A 17,816-nucleotide genomic window follows, 5' to 3' on the forward strand; every position below is an offset into this window, starting at 1 on the left:
TCAAACCATAACCGCTATCATGTCTGCAAATAATAAGAGTGAAGTCTTTATTAGCAATTAAGTTTTTTATCGGATTAATCAATCCAAAAGTAACTATTAGTAAAATATTTAATGATTATTAAAGATAAATAAGTCTTTATTAATAAATTAAATATATTTTCATGAATAAAGTTAATGTCTAGTGTAATAAACTGATTGGTTACAAGGCATATATACTAACAATCTCTCATTTGTACTAAAGTTAATCACTCATGTGTCAAATACCATATCACTCAACTTAATGATAATGATTTTATTGGACAATGGCTTAGTAAGAGGATTTACAAGATTCTCTTCAGTCCATACTCACTCTATCTTTACATCTTTTCTTTCTATGATTCTCTAATCAAATGGAATTGTCTATGTATATTTTTAGATCATTTATGATACATTGGTTTCCTTACTTATGCAATGGCTCCATTATTGTCATAGTACAGGGCTACTGGATTAACAATACTATGAACTACACCTATTTCAATAATGAACTTCTTGATCTAAACAACCTCTTTTGTCTCCTCAAACGCAGAAGTGTACTCAGTTTTAGTTGTAGAATCTATTTTGGTCTTTTATTTGGAACTTTTCCAACTTACAACACCATTATTTAGAGTAAAATATAAGTAGATTAAATTTTTTATTTTCAATATCTTATTGAAAACTAATATCCAAATAACCATGAATTACTAGTTCATCTCTTTCATATACCAGAAAAAATGTTCTTAATTTTTCTTACGTATTTAAGAATATTTTTAACTATCTTCCAGTGACTCTCATTTGAATTAGATTGGTATTTACTCATTATGCTCAAAGCATAAAACAACAAACATTTTTAGATTTATCTTTATAGATATTTATTCTTAGTATATAGGTTGCTTCTCTCATATCCTTCATGGAGAAATTCTTGGACAACCAGATATTTACTAACTAGAGTAAATAAATGTTGTTTCCTATTTGTAATATGTTGTTTACATATAATATTAGGAAAAAAAATTCATTCTCATTAACCTTTTATATAACGACAAGTCTCATCTATATTTTTTTTATAGAATTAAATTATTTAATTATCTCATCAAAATGGACATTCCACTCCTTGAAGTTTGCTTAAGTTCATAAATGAATTTTTATAGCTTGCATACTTTATTAGCAAATTTCTTAGATTAAAAACTTTCAATTTGTGTTATATACACATCTTCTTAAAGATTCTCATTCAAAAATATAATTTTGATATCTATTTGTCAAATCTTATAATTATAGTATGTAACTATAGCAAGCAAAATCTTTGTAGATTTTAACATAGCTACCAGCAAGAAGGTTTCATCAAATTCAACCTATTTATCTTTGTTTGTAAACTTTGGTAACTATTATAGATTATATATGTTTGTACATTGCTATCCATATTAATCTTTATCTTAAAAACCCACTTATATTCAACATGTTTTATCCCTTCAAGTAGATTAGCCAAGTCTTATACCTGTTGGTATACATGGAATCAATTTTATATTTCATGGTCTCGAGACATTTTTTAGAATCAATATCAGATATTAGTTCTATGTAATTGGTAGGTTCATTAAGTATAAGCAACTCATCATTTTCTGCTTCTATAAGAAGTTTATATCTCATTAGTGCATGACGTGTCCTACCAGATCTACAAAGTTCTTATGTATTTTTAGCTTTAGGCTGAAAATCAAATATTATAGCCTAAGGTTTAGGTTCTATTTAGATGTTAGTTCATGGTTATTGAACTTCTTTAAGTTTTATTTTCCTCTCACTACTCCTTTCAAGAACAATTCTTTCTTTTGAAAGGTAGCATATTTTGAGACAAATATTTTTTTCTCAATAAGATGATATAAATAATATCCAATATATCCCATAAACTTATATTTATTTGAGTTAGCTTTTAGCCTTTTCAGATACAATATGCTTCATATAAATGTCACATCTCAAATCTTTTCCGTATGATAAGATTGGTCTCTTAACATTTCATATCTCATATGGAGTCTTATTAAAAGATTTTGATAGAACCCTATTTAAAAGGTAAGTAGTAGTTTGTAGGGCATAACCCTAGAAAAAGAAGTTGGAAGGTTTGTATAGCTTATCATGGATTACACCATATCCAATATGGTGCAATTTCTCTTTTCAGAAACCTTATTATGTTGTGGTGTTCCATGAGGTGTCCATTTTGAGATAATCACATTCTCTTTTAAATAATCTTGAAAATCTTGGTGAAGTATTCACTGCATCTATTCGATTAAAGTATATCGATACTCTTTCCAATTTGTTTTTCAACTTTATTTCTGAATTCTTTGAATCTTTCAGATGATTTAGATTTTCATCAAATATATATGATCATATCTTATCAATGATCAAACATGTATATTCATGTATGGAACAAATCATTACTGGTCCATATACATCTATATGTATTATACCTAATAATGCATTAGATCTTTAACTTTTCCAATAAAGGGTGTTTTGGTCATCTTACTCAATAAACAAGCTTTACAAGTTTCATATGATTCATGATAAAAAGGATCAAATATCCTTCTTTATATAACTCGGTGATCTTTGTTTCATTGATATGACCTAGTTTACAATACTATAAATAATATAATATGGATATTGATTATCTAATTTGTTCTTTTTGCAATTTATATTGAACTTGGGCATTTCAAGATCACGTATATACAAACCATTTGTATAGGTACTAGATCCATAACAAACATCATTATTATAGAAGGAACAACATTTGCCCTTAATAACAATTTTAAATCCATTTAAAAATAGATACGATGTTTCTAAAAAGTATTAGAATAAAATAGTATTAGAATAAAATAACAATTATCAAGCTCTACTATCAATCTATTTGACAAAGTTAATACAACAACCTTTGATTCATTATTAACTCTTAGGTCTACTTTTCCTTTATTCAATCATAAACACACATAAAGTAGAAGCTTCAATAAGCTTTGTAGCCTTCACTATTGGAAGATAATCTTTACAGTTCCTTCTATAGTGGTTTTCCTTGCCATAATGATGACAAGTATCTTTATCATTTGTGATGCCCCATGTAGGCTTTTACGTTTGGAATGCAAGACTAAGTTCACGCTTAACTCATGGTCTATGATAAAGCCCTATTGGCTCAATTTCTTAAAATAGTCAATCATTCTCAACACATAGGTGTTCACTGAGAAACTCTATCATCTTACAATGAAACAATTCCTTAAAGGTCTCATACCTCTCAATTATACTAGCTGCATCAAATAATTTTTTAAGATGCATAATTATTATATGGACATTCATATTCCAATGTTGTGTTTGAAGTTTAAGTGACATGTTGGATAACATCACATATTTAGCCTGCTCATCATCATCAATATGACATTGATATTCACTGTGTACTTTATTATCAGTGTCCTCATCACAGATAAAAGGAATTCGAGTTTCAAGAACATATAACTTTCTTTGTTGTTTGAGAACAATTATCACATTTCAATACCAGTTGAAGAAGTTTGGTTTAGTCAATTTATTAGCATCAAGTATGCTATGTAAAGATATATTTATTTTACTCATGATAATCTATCAACCTATTCATACAAAGATAATGAGTATTGGTATCATGCATAAATATTTATAACCAAATTTAGATAAAAACTTTAATGATAATTTAGTCTCCCACTACTTTCCTGCAAATTAATAACCATCACTATTAATTCAGGAAACCTCGCTTAGATCTCTTAGTGGGTTAGGATCCCATTTAATTTATATGACCTTAAGTAACTCAAAAAATAAATTAAATTAGATAGATAACATAGCTTATCAATCACATCTTTATGTGACTTCTAGATTAGTTAGGGGACAACTCTTTGAAACATATCATATGTGTTTCACCTAACTACTTCCTCTAATCTTATGCGATCATAAGTAATTCATCCAAATCATATAAGTTAGTTAAGTAGGACTCGATTTTATAGTATTAAACATATTTAATTAATGGTAATCTTGAGCAACTCAATAAGTTATCCATGAATACAACTCTGGTTTTATGCATATAAAATTAGAAGACAACAAATCATGTTCTCAATAAGTACTTAATATTTTAATGAGGGATTAATTTTTTTGATTAAGTCTCATTCCATGGCATTAGTGATATATCATACATAACAATTATATATAAATATACAACCCTAACATGCCATTCTAATTTGATGATTATGTACATATCTAAACTAATTTCATCGAGCCATCGAAGGGAATTTGGTGGTCAAAACCTAGGTAGTTGTTGCAAATATTTATAAGTCTTTTGTGAGCACCATGGTTCTAGCCTTTTTCATCGTTCTTTTGTTATCTTAGATTACAAAATAATTTTTTCTATCTAAATCCCTAAATTTCTAAACAACCCTAGATCATTAAATATACAAAGATTAGATGTTCTTTTCATCTTTGAATAATTGGTTTAAGGTTGGGTTACCACAAACTACAAACCGTTCAAGTATCCAACCTTCAACAGTAATCCACACGAACCACTAGTGAGAAATCTCCTAAACCTTTTTAGAAGAGAGGGATTGGTATACATTTGAGTGCTAGCTCTTTTCTTTTATGTTTTAGGTATTTTTGTATTGTACCATATATAAATCACAATCCTAAATAAAATAGGATTAAACAAATTAATTTATTAACAATTTAACAATTGATTGATTTGTATTAGAAGATCAAGTATAATGTTTAGCAACCTATCATGATCCCTAAATATTTAGAAAAGTCATAACTGGTATGACTTAACTTTCAGTGACCAATTTCTCAGTGTAATTATTATCCATTTATCAACAATGTTCTGTTTTAGACATTGTAGCATGAAGTGTGTCTACTCTGTCAAATCATGTTTGTTCTCAATATCTTAGTCATTGATTATTTGAATAAGATTTGAAACTTTTTTCAAATCTCATTCCACCTTATGCAAGGATTTGCAATCAATACTATTTAAGAACAGATGAATAATTTTCCTTAATTCACCTAGGATGATGAATCCTCTGTTAATTACTTAAATACCTTCATATAAGTCATATTATACCCAATATCTACTCATTTGTTACCCTTGATTAGGACAATGTATAGCAGAATCAAAACATAACACTCCCTTTATATGATAACTTCGTGATCTCAAGTATAAGAATCACTTACATAGTCGTCATGTGAGCCTTTCCATAGATACAAGTGATCTTTCTATATGAAATTCTCATAATGATCAGTTTAGTATACATGTCATCTGATAAGCACCTACATATTAGTTCTAGGTATCTCTCATACCTCAGCTTATGAGAACAATTGTTTCCTTTCATAAAAGAAAGACCATAATATGTATCAGTCTCAACAACTCTAATTAATGTTCAATCTTAATCAAGAATTGACCAGGAACATTTAAAAACAATGCTTTGATGTATTAGGAAACTCATAATTATAACTTTATAATTTTCTTTGCAAAGCATTTTGGCCCAAGAACTTTATTTTTACTTTAGATTCATTACTAAAATATTATGTTCATTACTAAAATATTTGGTGAATATTAAAGATAAATAAACCTTTATCAATAAAATATATATATTTACATGAACAAAGTCAATATCACTTGTAACCAACTGATTGGTTGCATGGCATAAACACTAACAATGCAAGCTTCAGTTATTGTTACTGATAAATCTTCAACTCTAGAAGGGAACGAGAAATCTATGTTTTGGGAAGGAATGGTCATGAAAGGGGTGAGATCATAGGAGTTCATTTTGTTATGTATGAGAAAAGGACTATATAGCCAAGAAATGTGTAATGTTTCTCCCAAGAATGGTTGTCATAGAAGTAGGACTATGCTAAAAGAAGTTTAAATGTCCACTTAAAGTAAAAAAGAACCTGCACACGTGAGCTTGGTTCCAGTAGCAATAAAAACCCGAGAAGATAAGTGAATGCTTACTTTCTATGTTTTCATGTGTACCCCTATTGAGTTGAAATAAGCATGGTTATTTTGGAAAAGTTCAAGTCATAATAGCATTGAACGAAAAGTTTTTCTATCATATGGCCAGTCTTTTTTGCTTTTATTTCTCATAGATTTTCAACATCATTTATTTTGTTGCTATATTTTCTTATAAGATGTGGTAATACCTTAAATTCTCAAGCTTTAAGGAATTAAGACTACGGGTGAAGTTGGGCATATTAGAAATTTGAGTAGGGAGGCTTAAGCTTGTTATCCTTTTTTTTCCGCAAACAAATAGTCTATGGTTATCATTTTACTCATGCTTTTTTTTATATAATAATTACATGCTAGTAAATGTAGATTTACTATCGTTTTATAATAAAAAAAATTGTGAAAATTATTATTCTAATGAAATCTCCAATTTTTAGGGAATAATGTAAATTATTTTGTTAAAACTTTTATTTTGACAAAAATCTCTTACTTTTAGAGATTAAATCAAAAATTTCGTTAAAACTTTTACTATGATGAGATCTTTTACTCTTAATTAAGGATTAATGTCAAAGATTTTTTTTAACTTTTATTCTAAAAAAGATTTTGTTTATTCTAAAATCATCAACAATTTCTCTTTTTAACAAGTTCACTATCCAGGGTTCTGATTCCAATTAATTCAATAATAGATTTTAACAATTACCCATTTAACAAAGCACGAGTCCTAAACTAGCAAACTCATTCAACCAATCATCCATTCCCAGGATACCAGTCTTATCACCAGGAAGCTGGTCCAACTAATAGCCCATTCATAGGTTCAAACTGGGAAAGTTGTTCAACCAATCGCCTATTCCTAGGGCACCGATACTATCACTGGAAAGTTGGTCAAATCAATAGCTTATTCACAGGGCACTAGCCCCAAACCAGGAAACTGGTTCAACAAATTGCCCATTCCTAGAGCACCAATCATATCATCAAGAAGTTGGTTCAACCTATATCCCATTCATAAGGCACCTATCCTAAATTAAAAAAACTGGTTCAACCAATTACCCATTCTTAGGGCACCTGTCCCAAATTAGAAAACTAGTTCAACCAATTACCCATTCTTAGGGCATCAATCTTATCACCAGGAAGTTGGTCCAACCAATAGCCCATTCGCAGGGCACCGGTTCTAAACCGGAAAACTGGTTCAACCATTAATCATATATAAAATATGCATAATAAAAAAACCAAAAATTCAGACATGCATAATAAAATTCAGACATGCTCTTAAATAAATGTCTAAGGTGCTAAGCACCTACCTGAAATTTGTGCTATGTTGGTCGTTCTCTGCTGTTGTTTGTTCCCATAGCCTCACCTATACCAATAGGTACACTAGATTAAGTTCAAGCTACAATCACACACACACTCACTTCACATTCTATTTCCTTAATAATTCAACATTTTCAGTCAAACACATCTCTAAATGAGAAGTAACAATTTATTACTTTCAATATAAGTGTCTCTAAATATTGTTCGGTATTTTGGTCATATACAGAGTTCCAAGACTTGATTTTATACAGGATTTTAATTTATAGCAAGTTAAAACATATTTCTATGACTATGATGCACATGAATAAACCCTGTTTTGCCATCTACATACCTAAATTCATAATTTTCAGTAGCATGGAAACTTGTCCTGCTGATTTTGGTTTAGAACCTTTGTTGTTTTTTATTCCATATCTAGCTTTTTGTAACTTCGATTTAAGCAACGTCAGTTGTGTTTAAAAGGTAACACCCATGTCTACAACATTGATGAGTAAAATTATTTCAAATTCTATCATCTTAAGGTCCAAATCTTAGTGAAAAAACCGAAATATAAACTGTCCACTTTTTTATTCCTAAGTTTAACAAGTATCTTATTGTTTCTCATGCCTTTTTTTTATCATTTCCAGCACCCATCAACATATAATACCTTCATATATTATCATTTAACATAATCTAAACCCATCAACCTCATCAAATGCATTTTTTTTTAAATAAAATTTTTCTCTACTAGCCTATTTTTCATCCACCATCTATATCAAATGTCAACATCTCACCAAATATCAATATCACACCATGTAAACACAATTTCATAACCCATAAACCTCTACTAAAACATACTTCAACAACTCAACCATTCAAGAAAAACAAAAAACAAAATAAACTAACTATTAAGAGAGTTTAGTACCTCTTATTCAAAGAAATTATGAAGTGAAACTTGGAAACACACACTTTTCTTTCCCCTTTATTTTTTTTCCCAAACCGTCTCCTCTCTCCAGCCAATCTTTTGGTTTTCTCATATTTTTCTTCTTAACTCCCTCTCCTAACACGTACTGTGTTTGGTATTGTGGTAGCTTTTGTGGTTATGGTTTAAAAACAGTAAATTTAAAAAAATCACTTTTAGTTGTGATTGGTTTGATTAAAATACGTGTTTGATTAAAATTATGGTTGAAGTTGTTGTCTAGCAAAAAGCATGTTCAATGTGTTTTGGTTAAAACTGTGGTTAAACTGATGTTATAATAAAATGACCAAAAAGGACTTGTAGTAATTTTTTATTTTGCAATTGTAATCTAAGCTTTGTGATTTACATCTCATCAAGAAATCCATTTAAACTTGCCAAAAAAATTGGTCTTTTGTTGTTAGCGTCAAGCATGCTTGATGTAGATCTCTGCAAATGCAAACTCTCCAAACTCTTAAAGACAATTTGTAGCTCTTTTGTTTATACAATTGTTTCTTGAACTAAAAAAAATTCAAAGGTTGTTTTGGTCTGTGTGTTTTATCAACAATAAAAAAGAAACAAGTAAAAAAAACTCAGAATGAGTGGTTCACTAGAAACATGTAAAAGTTGCTTCACCAAAAACTGAGGTGAAACCTCATTTATTGGCGAGTCCCATGAACCAAACCATAAGTTTATTTTGTAACCAAACACCATGCAAATGAGGTTAGGCAAAAATGCAACAGCTGTCACCAAAACAAACGGTCCCTTAGATTGCTTAATCTAGCTTTTTGTTAGTTTGGAATGAATTTGCAAGGTTTTCCTCTAAAATATTTTTTTTTCTCTCCTCTTTCTTTCTTGCCTTGGCCGGCCAACACTCTAGGAATTTCTACAGATTTCTTCTCTATTTATAGCAATAAGTTTCCTTATTTGCATCTTGCCCCCTCTTACTTTCTTTATTTTCACATTAGTCCCTCATGTTAACTAAACTTCCATATTAACCTCTTATATTTTCTCCTATTTTTACATTGACCCCACCATTTCTTTTATTTATACATTGGCCTCAATATTTCTCTTATTTCTACATTCGCCCATGAATTCCTTCTCTTACTAAACTCTTTAGTTCTTTATTATTGTTTTCAATTTCATTTTTTATCAACTAAACTCCTAATTAATTCAATTGAACCCTTCCACTCATCAATTATATTCTTAATATTTATGAACTTCAAAAAAAAATTCATCCTAGGGTTTACACGACAATTCAAACCAAAATCTCTTTTATTTCTACCGAACATAATTCCTCTCACCACATTTCCATTTAATTGCTTGAACGCTGCCTTTTCATATGGAAACAACTATAACATCCCGAGGAAGTTAAGTTTGGCATCCATTGGTGTCTTGTCCACGTTGTAGCGGGTGAATTATCATGTCAACGTTTTCCAATAGATGTTAGATGCTACATCATAATACACCCAAACATGCCAGGGAGACCACTTGCTCTTGTTTAATTATGATTTAAAAGCGTCCATGGATTATCGATAGAACTTTGCTTCAGCCATAAACACTAGCCACTTGTACTTACATAATTAGTAGAAAAGGAATTTTACCTTTTCATCTCCATGGAATTTTTTATTTCTATATGGGGCTCCACGATATCGTAATTCGTAACTATCTAGCTGCCTATCTTTCTAGAAACCTTTCCGTGATATCTTCTAGGTTTTGTCAAAGGATAAACGTCGTCAAGGATTTTAACTTGCAATTTTCGGAGTTCAAACTTGGCTGTCTGCAAGTTATCACTAAACACATATGGATGGCTGATGTTGTGCCAAGAAAATTAGGTACTTTGAGAGGTTGAATTCAAAGAATTTGAGGTATACTTAACACACATTAAGAGATGGCCACAGGAGAAGACATTGCTTTCCACTTCTTTTTCGCGCTATCAAATCAAGCTTTTCTTAGTATGATCTTCGAGTTCTTTAACAAGATCTTGAACTCACTCTATAAATGCATCTTTCATACCTTTATACTAATGAAATAATTTATGTTAACTATCATTACCTATATATAGGCATTTACCACATAAAAAATTAAGTCTAACCAATTAATTTATGCCCTAACGTTCTAAAAATGCTAGTTATAGTCATCCCAAAAGCCAGATGTAGCTTAGGTGACTCATCTAGGTCGACTGTTTCGGGCATATTTAAATGCCCCATTACCTTATTTGGCATCCTAGAACCTTCATCAGCTATTAAAATACACACCATTTACATTAAACAATTTCTAAAGCATGCATTTAAGGATAGTTTATGTCAACAGATGGTGTAATGGCATTGGAGCACAAGCTGTTTTCGAGGAAACAACAGCAACCCACTAACTTTCTTTTATCGCTAAATAAAGATTATGCTGTCTACAATCTCATTATCAAAGCTAGACAACAAACATTCTAGCTTGAGTTAAGATATGGAATCAATCAATGATGTTGGAGGCTGCATTTATATATGCTGATGATATACAGTACGGTAGCATAGATTTAGTAGAGACAATTGTACACTGCTGATTGGCTAAGAGAGGGAGCTGGGTAAGCATATGGTAACACATGGATTCAGATTATAGGAGGGAAGGAATGATTGCACTGAGGAACCTGAAGCCAAAATAATGGAGGAAGACATTAGTGCTCATGAGATCATCATTTTAATTTGTAAAATAAAATTGAGGATTCTAGCTGCATGACTGATTGAGGAGGTATATATATAGGGGAAGACTATGTGCACGTTTCATGCAAATTTGAGACAACACAGTTTTGGACAAAAGTAAAGCAACATAGTAGCAATGATGGGTAGGGGAATTGCTGAGCAAGGGTGGAGGAAGGGTCCTTGGACTCCTGAAGAGGATAAGTTGCTTAGTGAATATGTGAGCTCGAACGGTGAGGGAAGGTGGAGTTCTGTTTCTAGGTGTTCAGGTAAGCTCTCTTTCTAGGATTGATGTTTGGCAAAGGTAATCACAGCAAACATCACCACTGGCTTGCTATATCAAAGGGGGAGAGATAAAAACAAGAAAGCCACTAGCTATTAGTAAATTAATTATATACATACACTCTTAGTTTTTGGGTGGGAGAGGCAAAATTTAGAGTTTACACTGATCATGCTTTCAGCTTTTGATATTATAAATCAACGCACGTACTAGCTATGTGCATACTTTGGTTGAAAAGAGTAATTGTTAATTTTAGTGCTTAACTTTAACTTATTAATTATTGGTTTTACCAGGCTTGAATAGGAGTGGAAAGAGCTGCAGACTGAGGTGGGTGAATTACCTTAGGCCAGGACTCAAGAGAGGCCAAATAACACCACAAGAGGAAGGCATCATTATTGAACTACATGCTCTCTGGGGCAACAAGTAATGCATTTGATCCCTCCCTTTATAAAATCTTTCTTTCTTGGTTTTTTTTTTTCCTGTCTATTTTCATTTCTCTAATAGTCCATACATCTCCAGGTGGTCAACTATTGCTAGATACTTGCCTGGTAGAACAGATAATGAGATAAAAAACTATTGGAGAACCCATTTCAAGAAGACAGATAAATCCTCTCAGAAACAAGAAAAGCGAAAAGCTCTGATTCTCGAACAGGAAGTGCAACACCACCACCAGCAGCAGCAGCAGCTAGAAGCAGGTGAAATGAAAATGGTCAACACCATTGATCATGTTAAGATGCATGAAGCACAAGAAATGTATTTCATGTACCACAATTTGGAGGATCAATGCTCGCCTGTGATGACTCAAGATGTCGCATCTTGGGCAGACTTTGTTGTTGAGGATTATTATGGACTATGGGGTGGCTTGTGGAACTTAGATGATCATCCACAAGGTTAAATTACTCATACAAGTAACTGAAATAAGATATCCATGCAAAATCAAGCAACAACTTGTTCTTTTGGACAGGACTCAAAGAATATTTACAGTAGAGGGTACAGTTTCTAATAATGGTTAGAAAATGTTGATGGTGACATATTTTACTCATGTCTAACTTGCTTAGAGGATGTTGAAACATTATTTTTATGAGAATTTAATAAATGATGATGAACGTTTATTAAAGATTGTGGGTTGGATTTATCTGTAACTCTACAATTACATAGATGTTGCTGTTTACTGATATTTCTTTGCTTCACAAGTCTTTCAACTATATTTTTTATCTCACTAAAATTCAGTGGGGGAATGAGAATGTCCTCTCCACCAATATTGTTTGCTTTGAATTGATTTTCTCTAAGAATACTCTGAATGATTTAAGCTTGAAGAAATGAAGAACAAGAGAGAAGAAGTGCAAAGTTTTAATATGAATAGAGGAATGTGAGATAAAGCTTGGCTCTGTACTTTGAGCCATACGTCAATGTATTATATTTATAGATATACACTGTAACTATAAGTTGGTAAAATACAAAACGAATGAGCTTCTCTCCACGCTCACTGTAAACAGTTTCAAGCTCCTCTGCTAGCCCATATCAGGCCACATCCCCCAATCTCTCTTTCTTGTTTGTCCAACTGGTGCTGAGAATAAGACCCACGGCTGATTCATCAACCAACAATTTTTAACAGTTTCAAGCTCTTCTACCAGCCCATATCAGTCCCCATTCCCCAATCTCTCTTTCTTGTTCATCCACCTGGTGCTGAGAATAAGACCCACGGCTGATTCATCAACCAACAGAGGTCATTTACCCTCTCAACAACAAACGCCAGCAACACCGCCGACCCTACTCCTCTCCACCACGCTGACAGCTACATCCCCAACAAGATCGAATCACCATAGCAGTAATGTCGTCGTCAATAGCTAGCCATCTGATCAAAAGAAAAATAGTGGAGACAGAGAGAGGAAGAATAAGACGGAAGAAAGAGAATCAAAGTTTCTCATGGTCATATCTTCTTTCTTGAGTGGCGCTTGTTTCTCATGGTCATACGCTTGATGCCACCACCGGTGTAGCTGAGATTTGCCAACACGTGAAATACCTTGGAAGTTCGACTCATATCCTTAAATTTGAACAAATTGCTAAAATATTATGAAATTTGAGATCACTTATTATAGCGTATAATTTTTATACTGTCGGACATTATTAATTTGATTTTATGTATGTTATGATTTGAGATAATTTGTGTTGTATTGTTAGTTTATTTTTTAAAATTATGATTGCTATTTAAACATTAAATATTGATGCATGAATATATGTTTGGATTTATATTGATTTGTTTAAATTAATATGCAATTTAAACAAATTCGTGAAATTAATAAGTTTTGTGTAGATGTTTGGTATTGTTTAGTTTTGAGTTGATGAATAATAATTTATCTTGAATTGATATCGTGGTTAAAATAGCTTTGATAAAAACATTTTACTTGCATCTTGCCAAACATGGTCTTCATTTATTTTTTTATAAATTTTTTATTTTTGAAAGATCATTTTACAATTAATTTTGAATTCTCCATTTTTTTTCTACCCTCATGTATTTAATATTTGAATTGTGATCTATATGCAAGACGCTTTTTCGATATTAAATAAATCGTTTTCCCTCTATTAAAACAATAAAAATATTTTTTTCAAAATACAATTTTATTTTAAATTGCATACATTCAAGTCTCTAAAAAATAAAAATAAAATCATATTTGCATAAATAATAAAAATAAAAAATACAAGACATGATTTAGCATCTTTAAACACCAAAATTTAATAGTTTTGTTGATATCTTTGCATGTATTTTTAAATTTAATAACCAGTTTACGAAATCCATGAGAATTTGACCTATATTTTATAAATATCAAAAAAATTATTTTGTTTGTTTGAATATCAAGAATTACAAACTTATATGCATGATGTATTCCTAATATTAAAAGAAAAATGCAAAAAAAATATGTTTTGACATTAAAACAGTTGGGTTTTAGCCTAATAAGATAAGGACTTTCATACTGAAGAGGACTTTTCTTAAACATTAGACATATCAATAGTTAGAAAACACAACTTACCTTAGTTTATATATTAGATAAACAAACAATATAGTTTACTTTAGGTGAGGTGTACTAGAAGTAATATGTCCTTACTATACACAACTAGTCTCATTATCTAGACTCTAAGACCAGTTAAGGTTTCTAATGATCAAAATACTAGATGGTGACTCCATCCTTTTTACTGATAAAAGACAAAAATTCCTTTTTCTTTCCACCCATCACCATGAAGATCCAACTCTGGGAGGATGATCACCGCGACGCCGCACATGTGCAACAATATTAATGCTACTTTTAATGTTTTTATCTCTCTATTTGATGTTGGTAATGATTTGAGGTCGAATTCTTTTAAGCAAAAAATGAAGGAATGATGAAAATCAACAAGTATCACTATGGGATCCATTAAAGGTGTTAATTGGATCTATTACAAGGTCAAGAGCCAAAAGGGTCAAAAAGCCATTTAATGGGCTGATTTGAGATATTTATACCAAATAAACTTCGAGAATTCCTTCTAAGATGGCGAGAATTCCTTCTAAGATGGCATAAAGCATCAATTGATATCATAGCTTGGCTTTAAAATCAAGTTTTATTCATGTTTTGAGTCTTGCTTTTCATTATTAGGTTTAGTTCTCTCAAAATTATTAAACCCTAGTTTTCTTGGTGTTCTTGATTTCAGCTTTATAGTTTCTGTGTTTTTGAATTTGATTTTAAAGTTTCTTTGGCTTAGCTAATCACTGGTTAGGTTGTTTTTAACTTTCAATTTTACCTATAGATTTTAGGGTTTTTACCCTCCAAATTCACATCAGTTTTCATATCATTGAGTCATGTAACATATAATTCTTGACAATAAGGCAACGACTCTAAACTTGGACCCAACAATGGCTACAATTTTTGGGCCAACCAATACAAGAACCAGAACGCAGAATGCAGCATCAGTTTGCAGCCGCGATTTAGCAGACTAGACTCATTTCAACTACACTCTCAAATGACTGTTTGCTTTGGGGTGCTGTGTTTGGTAAATTCCTGAATTAATATTGTGTCCATAAAGAACGCTATAATGGGGAAAAGATACCATGCGAGTAGAAGTTCACCAAAGTTCAATCCATATAATTAAAATGGATAAAAAGTACAAGACTGCATATAAATCAAATTCTTCACTCACATCAGCAATTGATGGCAAACTCATACATAATCGAAGTCAAAAGGAAAAAAAATTCAAGTTATGTCTTGGAAAAACACTGGAACAAGGGATATCTTGCCTATTTGAGTTTGAAGTACAGGATCAAGATGACGGCAACAACAAGAACAGCAATGATGGCACTGATCATCCACTTGTTCCTGTTCATCCTCCTCGAAATGGCAGTCAATACTCTCTTACTCTTACCGATGTTGTCATCCACTCCATGAAGCTGACAATACAGGAAGAACCATAAAATAAGTAGTTCCAATCCCAAACTGAGTGAAATATAGTCAAGGTCAACCAAGCATAACTTTGTTCAGTGTAATACAGGTTTAAACCAGAAAGAATTATAAGGAAGCTGCAGTGTGCGACCCTAGCTAATGCATCAGGATCAGTAAAACTATAACTATATAGCAAATTCAAATATCACTCTTAAATAGAGAAGAAAACATACTGAAACTTGGATGAAAGTAACCAATGATTGGTGATGAAGGTTTGATGTAAATAAAATCAATAAATTCAATGCAGGAATACCGTGTTATGTGCATGTAAGAGAGACTGTCGCTGTTGATGCAAATCTTGAAGAATTGAAACACCAAGTTCTTCTGTTTCAAGCATAGTTCTTCTACTATCCTTAATTCTGTCACTGGAATGATATAGTCTTTCCGTCGCCATCATCAATCTTGATCTTTGATCTCCTGAGGCCTATTCCAGTTGCACAAACCATAATTGTCAAATATTCTCAGCACTTTCAAAGGAAAATGATGATACTCAGAACTGTATTCCAGATTTAAAGAGAAATATCCACAAAGCATGTAAATTCTAGTTCACACGCTATTCATTCCTCACAATAGACACCTAAATCGTCATTTCTAACAAGCAACAGCAAGATCAGTTTTGAGGTTTGACACCGCACCAATATATAGATTATTGTGGTGTCTGGTTGCAGAAGCAAGGCACGCACCACAACGGAAGACAGCCCATCCATATCAAACTAATACTCCAGACAACATATATGAAAATATTATTCCTGCATGAATCTAACATAACAAAAGGGGAAATCAAAGTGATAACCAAGGCGCAATATATATCCTTTCTGCATTTCAAGCAACAAAATACGAACACAAAAAATATTACACAGTAGCCACATTGACGAGTTAAACTGCTAAACAGAGATTTTCTAGGGATGTCTCAACTTACGAGAATTATCACCAATTCTTCTTCAATACAAGAAAATTTAATCAGTAAGGAAAAACCAGCCACCCGAAAACAAACAATGAAGAGCATGATAATTTTGTGAGCAACATATGGGGAGTGACATACCATCAAGGCATCAGTCATTCCAGCTTCCAAGAGCTCATCGCGAGCAGCTGCATTAAGATTACCAGAACCAATTCTTTTAACCTCAGTTTTTAGATTGTTCAAATCTGACTTGTACTCCCTCAATTTAGCCAGAAGAACAGCCTTCACATTTGGCTGCAAATTTCTCGCTTCCAGATCCATTTTCCGAATCTAAAAAATCAAAATAAATAAAAACAAAATCCTGAGGACAATAACATGAAAGAATTAGGATATTTTTTTAGGTACCAAAGCTTCAGCATCCTCTAATCCAGCTTTTACTTCGGAAATCTTTTGCTTCTTTTTCTCTGGAAAAAATTTAAAAAAAAAAAGCATAAAAAATAATCAAAATTAACAAAAATGAAAATATATAATTGACATTAGGTACCTCCATCAAGAGAAAGAGCAGCGGTGCATTTTCTGGATAAATTAGAAGAGAGTTCGCAGTATTGACGCTCGTATCCTTCAAATATGTCGGTCATCTTTTCCAATTTTTAACCTCTCTATCTATCAAAACCCAAACGAAATCGGATCCTCAATTCCATCAATAAATTTACCAATCAATCACGATCGGAATTTCAATTACCTGGTATGATCAGAGGAGAGAGTTGCCGGATCCGGCTAACCGGATCTTCTCGAATCGGCGGCGGTGGTTTTTTCAACCGACAATGCACGTTTGCGGGGGACACAAAATGGTTAAATGGAAGGAGAGGTTAATGATACAGTCACGTGTCGGTTTGATTGTGTTATGTTTGCTGTGTTCTCTCTATTGTATGTGTTATGTGCGCTTCTGGGTGAGATTAATGTACTCGCTTCCGTCCAAGCGAGGAATATCAGGTAATATTATTTTACTACTAAATTAAATTTTGTAGGATTATTTTTTAATTTATTTTTAGATGTTTGTATTTTTTTTTCTCGAGCTGAGTCTAATTATTTGTTTTAAAAATTATTTATTTATTTATCTATAAAAAATGAATATGCTGCATATATTCATTTAGATTAAAATTTAGAAATTACATGGTGTGAGGTAGAAGAATAGAGAGTATATGGAGTGTGTTTGTGTTTAGTGGTTGTTGTTAAGGTTGAGGTTAAGTACAA

The 17,816-nt window shown here is 31.8% G+C and overlaps 2 protein-coding genes across 3 annotated transcripts; one reads left to right on the top strand and one right to left on the bottom strand.

The window, feature by feature from the left end:
• The first annotated feature begins 10,863 nt into the window (after positions 1-10,863).
• LOC112327143 (MYB-like transcription factor EOBII) lies at positions 10,864-12,309 on the top strand. The gene is made up of 3 exons (XM_024598626.2): positions 10,864-11,181; positions 11,486-11,615; positions 11,712-12,309. The coding sequence occupies exons 1-3, from the start codon at positions 11,052-11,054 to the stop codon at positions 12,085-12,087; spliced, it is 636 nt and encodes a 211-aa protein (XP_024454394.1). The 5' UTR covers positions 10,864-11,051; the 3' UTR covers positions 12,088-12,309.
• Positions 12,310-15,286: 2,977 nt separating this feature from the next.
• LOC7480581 (vesicle transport v-SNARE 13) lies at positions 15,287-17,485 on the bottom strand. 2 transcript variants are annotated; one of them, XM_024598625.2, is made up of 6 exons: positions 17,305-17,485; positions 17,107-17,221; positions 16,968-17,026; positions 16,704-16,892; positions 15,915-16,085; positions 15,287-15,609 (listed from the first exon to the last, which is right to left on the bottom strand). In XM_024598625.2, exons 2-6 carry the CDS (start codon positions 17,198-17,200, stop codon positions 15,460-15,462), a joined length of 663 nt encoding a protein of 220 aa, XP_024454393.1. In that variant the 5' UTR covers positions 17,201-17,221; positions 17,305-17,485; the 3' UTR covers positions 15,287-15,459. The 2 variants fall into 2 exon arrangements, with proteins under 2 accessions (XP_024454393.1, XP_002306052.1); XM_002306016.4 differs by having other exon boundaries at positions 17,107-17,225; positions 17,305-17,484.
• Between the last annotated feature and the right edge of the window lie 331 nt (positions 17,486-17,816).

Source organism: Populus trichocarpa, chromosome 4 (genome assembly GCF_000002775.5).
Source record: "Populus trichocarpa isolate Nisqually-1 chromosome 4, P.trichocarpa_v4.1, whole genome shotgun sequence".
Taxonomy (NCBI): domain Eukaryota; kingdom Viridiplantae; phylum Streptophyta; class Magnoliopsida; order Malpighiales; family Salicaceae; genus Populus; species Populus trichocarpa.